The sequence below is a fragment of the Arachis ipaensis genome, chromosome B03, assembly GCF_000816755.2.
Source record: "Arachis ipaensis cultivar K30076 chromosome B03, Araip1.1, whole genome shotgun sequence".
In the NCBI taxonomy this organism is placed as follows: Eukaryota; Viridiplantae; Streptophyta; class Magnoliopsida; order Fabales; family Fabaceae; genus Arachis; species Arachis ipaensis.
Window position 1 is genome coordinate 85504701 of NC_029787.2, and position 7324 is coordinate 85512024.

The 7324-nt window shown below is 33.2% G+C and overlaps 1 protein-coding gene and 1 long non-coding RNA gene across 2 annotated transcripts; both read left to right on the top strand.

The window, feature by feature from the left end:
• LOC110270225 lies at positions 304–1780 on the top strand. Its single transcript, XR_002359515.1, has 2 exons — positions 304–650; positions 1604–1780. It is a non-coding gene; the product is annotated as an uncharacterized LOC110270225 (long non-coding RNA).
• LOC110269484 lies at positions 2769–4962 on the top strand. The gene is made up of 2 exons (XM_021117349.1): positions 2769–2874; positions 4555–4962. Exons 1-2 carry the CDS (start codon positions 2860–2862, stop codon positions 4960–4962), a joined length of 423 nt encoding a protein of 140 aa, XP_020973008.1. The 5' UTR covers positions 2769–2859.

The window sequence follows — 7324 nt, forward strand, 5'->3', positions numbered from 1 at the left end:
ACAAATTCTGTTTGTGGTTATGATTTTTAGAAATTCTGTTTGTGCTTTTGTGGTTATGTTTTTTAGAAATTCTGTAGCTAGAAATTCTGTTTGTATTGGCTGCATCAAGAACTCACAGGATAATGCATCGCTTTATTTTTTTATTTTAATTTTTTTCCTGGATGAAAAATAGAGACATTCATTGAATACATTGCTTGTGAGGTAATATGAAGTTTGATGTTTAATTTTTGAAGTAGATTCTAAACCCATGTGATCGCTGCTTCACCAGATGTCAAGCTTTAGAATTCAGCTTTAGTGGTGAGTGCATGAACTGGCTAAAAGTGGCAGTTGATACTTGATAGTAATTTTAGGGATGAAATCATTGAAATAGGCATTGGACTAGCTTCACTCATTCCCAATTTTGATAGAAGGTCTATTATATATCTTGTTTGGGACAAACTACATAGAATCTTATGTTCTTTGGCACATGATAGTATTTCTTTTTGGTTTTTGGGTGCATAGGAGACCTTATTCTAATTAGTGTCAATAATAACCTGAAGCAAGGTTACTTCAAGAAAAAGGAAATTGATTCTTTAATTCCCCTGTGCCATTCAATGCCGTTAACTAAGATCATGTTTGACTCCAAATGTGATGATGTATTTGATGTCAAGGTACATGTTTCTTTAATTTTATTATTGAAGCCTATAATTGATTCTAAATATATATTTCATAAACTATAAGGAAAAAAAAGATTTATTTATTACACTTCCAATTGATAGAAAAAAATTGTAACTTGTAACAATTTATGATTAATTAATCAAGAGAATCTAGTACATGTTATGATTAACCTTAATCTTGGACTTTTGGTATCTGAGGAATGCAGTAGTGTCCTGAAGCAGTACTAATCTAGAATTTCCTGGCTTGTCTACATAGCACATGCCCCAATTAATTTTGAACGTTTCCATTATTATGTTCCATTTGAGACCACAAGCTGTAGTTTAGCTAAATTAAAATGATCCATTTGCTTAAAATTAATGGCATGACATACATAAACCCCTTGCTTTGTCATCATCCCACTTATGTTTAAGTGTAAGTGTAACATTAAATAATGGCTTGACAAATTGCCTCCTCATACAGCTAACTAAACTACTTTATGTATGTGCTTCCACCTATGATCCATGTCAGAAAAATTTGGGTTCTTCTAGGACGCGTTTGAATAATAATTACGATGATGCTGATGCAGCCTACTAGGAGAGCTATTCTTAAAAACTGATGCAGAAACTTCATGCTAGCTTAAATCTTTATATATTTCTTTAAATGCATGTTGTGTTTTCGAATCATTATTAGAATACTATTAATTCATTATATTTCTTATGAAATAAATAGAAAAATAAATAATAAATGATGGTTATACTTATATGTGAAATTCTTCCTTTGTTATGTTGAGTATAATGCATCTTGAATGTGTAGTTTGGTGGACTGTTTGAGCTGTTAATTATGCTTGTTTTGGTGGACTGTTAGAGCTGTTAATGATGCTTGTTTTGTTGCTGGAAACAATACTTTTGGTGCTGTTCATGAATTAAAAACCTTAATTTTTCATTGTTCTGTTTATATATATATGCAGCCAACAAGCAATGAGGTGCCCAGTGAGCGGACGCCTGAAGTTGGGGGTGAAATTGTTGCTAGACATTTTTAATTGCCTTTGTTTTATATTTAATTAAGTTGAAATTGTACGGGATTTGGATGTGATATACTCTTGTAATTCTGGTTTATTGAAGGTTTTAAACTTTATTTTATGATATTTTAAATTCTGTTTATTAGATATAAAAAAACCGAAAAAACCGACCGAACCAAACCGCTGTTGGTTCGGTTCGGTTCGGTTCGGTTGTCCAGAAAGCAGCCAACCGAATGGTTGATATTAACGTTCAACCGATCAGGTCGGTTCGGTTGGTTTTCGGTCCAAAACCGAACCAAACCGAACCGATTACACCCCTAGTAAATGGTCAAATTGATATAACACCCACATTATAACAATAGCAATGGCAAACTAAATGACCTATTGAGTAGTTCAGTCAATTCACAAAAATTTCATTAATCTAATTTAAACTTTGATTAAAAAATAAAGAACTATACATGTATCCATTCTTCACACAAACTTTTTCATTTTTATTAGGGTGAATTTAAATTCGAGACAACTAAAATAAAATCGAGTTTCTTTGAAAAATGCCCAACTTAGCTTGATGTTGGTATATCTTCGACAAATAATAATATCAGCATCATTAACTGTTGGTAAAATAGTTTGGCAGATTATTTTATTTGTATTATTACGGATAATTATAGCGTCAGTATTAACAAAAAATAAAAAAATTGAAATTACCACTTATATAAACTTAATTAAAAATTCCATGGTAATATATAAGTATACAAGACATACATCACGAATTTTACATCCATGAGTAACAACAAATTATTAAATTGCAATATTTAAATATTTATTTGAATATAGGTAGGTGGACTAATGTTACATTAATTGTAACAGTATGCAGCTAGCCACTAGTTTTGTTTTTCAGCATGTACAACATTGTGGTGTTCTTCTATTGTGCTTAACTTAGCACATGTACAATGGCCATATAGACACGCAGGAAATAGTGGATCACAATATGGTTGTAGATAAGCGCAATTTCCAGGGCAACCCTTTGTCTCAGGCACCACTTTTCTTGCTATTTTTGGGAGATCAAATCCTACAAAAAAATAAAATTTAAAAAATAAAATAAAAATGAGAGTCACACCAAGCAAGACTCCAGTGGCCGTCGCAGTCCAACTCGACCGCCGAGCAGCACTCCTGTCACCAAGCCATCTCCTGCAGAAAGCAACTCCACAATGTCTTCTTCGGAGGTTAGAAATTCTGAACAATTATTTTTAGAGATTCTGTTTAGTGATACTGTGCTTGATTTAACCTGAACAATTGTTTTTACAAATTCTGTTTGTGGTTATGATTTTTAGAAATTCTGTTTGTGCTTTTGTGGTTATGTTTTTTAGAAATTCTGTAGCTAGAAATTCTGTTTGTATTGGCTGCATCAAGAACTCACAGGATAATGCATCGCTTTATTTTTTTATTTTAATTTTTTTCCTGGATGAAAAATAGAGACATTCATTGAATACATTGCTTGTGAGGTAATATGAAGTTTGATGTTTAATTTTTGAAGTAGATTCTAAACCCATGTGATCGCTGCTTCACCAGCTGTCAAGCTTTAGAATTCAGCTTTAGTGGTGAGTGCATGAACTGGCTAAAAGTGGCAGTTGATACTTGATAGTAATTTTAGGGATGAAATCATTGAAATAGGCATTGGACTAGCTTCACTCATTCCCAATTTTGATAGAAGGTCTATTATATATCTTGTTTGGGACAAACTGCATAGAATCTTATGTTCTTTGGCACATGATAGTATTTCTTTTTGGTTTTTGGGTGCATAGGAGACCTTATTCTAATTAGTGTCAATAATAACCTGAAGCAAGGTTACTTCAAGAAAAAGGAAATTGATTCTTTAATTCCCCTGTGCCATTCAATGCCGTTAACTAAGATCATGTTTGACTCCAAATGTGATGATGTATTTGATGTCAAGGTACATGTTTCTTTAATTTTATTATTGAAGCCTATAATTGATTCTAAATATATATTTCATAAACTATAGGGAAAAAAAAGATTTATTTATTACACTTCCAATTGATAGAAAAAAATTGTAACTTGTAACAATTTATGATTAATTAATCAAGAGAATCTAGTACATGTTATGATTAACCTTAATCTTGGACTTTTGGTATCTGAGGAATGCAGTAGTGTCCTGAAGCAGTACTAATCTAGAATTTCCTGGCTTGTCTACATAGCACATGCCCCAATTAATTTTGAACGTTTCCATTATTATGTTCCATTTGAGACCACAAGCTGTAGTTTAGCTAAATTAAAATGATCCATTTGCTTAAAATTAATGGCATGACATACATAAACCCTTGCTTTGTCATCATCCCACTTATGTTTAAGTGTAAGTGTAACATTAAATAATGGCTTGACAAATTGCCTCCTCATACAGCTAACTAAACTACTTTATGTATGTGCTTCCACCTATGATCCATGTCAGAAAAATTTGGGTTCTTCTAGGACGCGTTTGAATAATAATTACGATGATGCTGATGCAGCCTACTAGGAGAGCTATTCTTAAAAACTGATGCAGAAACTTCATGCTAGCTTAAATCTTTATATATTTCTTTAAATGCATGTTGTGTTTTCGAATCATTATTAGAATACTATTAATTCATTATATTTCTTATGAAATAAATAGAAAAATAAATAATAAATGATGGTTATACTTATATGTGAAATTCTTCCTTTGTTATGTTGAGTATAATGCATCTTGAATGTGTAGTTTGGTGGACTGTTTGAGCTGTTAATTATGCTTATTTTGGTGGACTGTTAGAGCTATTAATGATGCTTGTTTTGTTGCTGGAAACAATACTTTTGGTGCTGTTCATGAATTAAAAACCTTAATTTTTCATTGTTCTGTTTATATATATATGCAGCCAACAAGCAATGAGGTGTCCAGTGAGCGGACGCCTGAAGTTGGGGGTGAAATTGTTGAGTCCGCGGTACGTTCTTCAACGGACAGCGGCGTGCTTACCAAACCCCCGCCCCATCCTAGATCAAAGAAGAGGAAGGTTCATTCAACTAATGTGGGTGCAACTCTGGAAGCAACTCCAACAAATCCATCTCCAAGTACTGTGGAAACTGATGAAGAGGATAGCAAGGATGAAGCTAATGAAGGTAACAGAAAACCTTCTAGACCTAGATCTTGGACTTGGGAACACTTTACAAGGGATCCTAAGTCCAAGCCATCACATCCTAGGGCTAAATGTAATTGGTGTGGTGCATCATATGCATGTGACTCTCATAGAAATGGTAATTGGCTGTTTGGTTTTTATTTGTTTTAAAGTGACTGTTGTGGTTTAAAGTGTGTTTATTTTTGTTGTTTTGCTAGACATTTTTAATTGCCTTTGTTTTATATTTAATTAAGTTGAATTTGTACTGGATTTAAATGTAATATACTCTTGTAATTCTGGTTTATTGAAGGTTTTAAACTTTATTTTATGATATTTTAAATTCTGTTTATTAGGTATAAAAAAACCGAAAAAACCGACCGAACCAAACCGCTGTTGGTTCGGTTCGGTTCGGTTGTCCAGAAAGCAACCAACCGAATGGTTGATATTAACGTTCAACCGATCAGGTCAGTTCGGTTGGTTTTCGGTCCAAAACCGAACCAAACCGAACCGATTACACCCCTAATTTTGCTTGATTGTGCTTTGATTTCTTTCAAGGGGGAGCACGATAAAGGTAAAACAAGTTAACTGAGCACTCCTTTGAATCAAGCTTCCTTGTAGCGCTCGGTTAAATCTTCAAACGTAGTGCCTTGATTAATGAACGCTTGGCTCTTGCTCTTAATTATTAATGCCGTTCATTCATTACTAATGCCAATTTAATAATGCAAATGTATGCATGCTTATTAGTGAGCGTGCAACGTTCCATCATTTCATTCATTCTTTAATTGGCATTAGTAATTAAGTTCCATGCATGCTTTCATTAATACCTTGGCAATAATAATAATAATACATGCATGCTTCCATGGTTTTATTAAATAATGCCAATGCATTCATTTTCAATTAACAATGCCAATTGTATTAACGTTGAAGCATGATGAAATGCATAGTGAAATGCATGCTTTAATAATCCATTTCATTCTTTTGGCATTAATGATTTAATGCTTCATGCATGCATTAATTGGCTTTGTAATGCCAATTAACGTGAAGCTCACTCATATGCATAGTTTATGATGGCATTAGTACTTAGATGCTTCATGGTCATGGGTCACGCTTTTCAAAGCGTGGCCTAAGGTCCAAAGCCTGCTCTAACTTCAAGTGTGCTAAAAATTTTTTTTTTCACCATTTCTTCACCTACAAGTAATCAAAACAACCAATCAAAGCATCTCCAAATTCACAAGGTTTCTAAATCATTGAAAAACCAACTAATTCTAGCTTAAACCTTATGATTTTGTGTCAAATAAATGATGGTTGATTGATTTAACAAAATCATGCAAAACCACTCTAAATTACTCACTTACAATGCAAGAAAGTGCATAAAACCTAATGAAACAAGTGAAAAATGCTTGAAAAGCTAGCATAAGATGACTTGTCATCACAACACCAAACTTAAACCTTGCTTGTCCCCAAGCAAGCACTAAACATAAGAGAAAATGAAATGAAACAGAGAAGTATACATGTCCTTATTTAGCAGATAATTGAACTTGGTTCATGGAGGTTTTATGCAGACAATGGTAGCTCATTTATTACTTGCTGGCAGATAAGAAATGTTTCCTTAAAGGTTCATTAGAGTTGCTGCTATAATGCCTTGCTTTTTCTTGATCCCTTGCTAGCTTTTTCTTTCTTTCTTTTGCTTAGAAAGCTTATTTATTAATGAAAGCTTGGTGGCAAATGTTACAGCAGCCTTTTGGCTCAACTTTGCTTAACATTTCTTCACCACAGACACATGGCTCACAATTTCTTCCTAGGAACATTGATGCCCAGCATCTCTTTGGATTACTAAATGTTTTGTAACTAGGTAGCTCTTGATGGTGGACTTTCAGTTGGCAATCCCAGATCAGTTGATCTAAGTGGCCAAGTTTCAAAATACTCCTTAGAACCTACTTGTCCAAGCATATCCCAGTACGAAAACACCACAGACATATGTCCTAGGGTCTAAGCTATTGGTGTCTAGCCTTATTGTTTGTTTCTTTGCCAATTCTTGGATTTTCTTTTTTTTTTCTTTTTCTGTCTTATTTTGCTTCATTCTCAAAGGGATTTCATTAATAAAAGACTTTATAGTAGGAAAATAATTCATACTTCAAAGAACATGTTATTATGAAGCTTTTGTTATTTGAGCTAATCATTAAATCAAACAAATACCACCACTGAATTTCATTCTAACTTCTACAACTTTGAACATTCACTTTTCTAAATCAAACATTTCTCTTTTATTTATTGCAGAAGGGAACAAAACAAAATTCAAGCTAATGATGGATGACAAACACAATATGCAGGCTAGCATTCTTAGCAAATATTTCCACTTGCACTTAATTGAACACTTCAACAAGACATGTAGGACTTTCCAAATTAAAATACTTCAAAGCAACAAGGATTAAGTGTTAATACAACCTGTGGGGAATGTCTCTCAGCTTTTCCTTCTGTCATTGATAAACCCATATTTTATGATATATCTTGTGCTTAATCTGAGTGATTTATT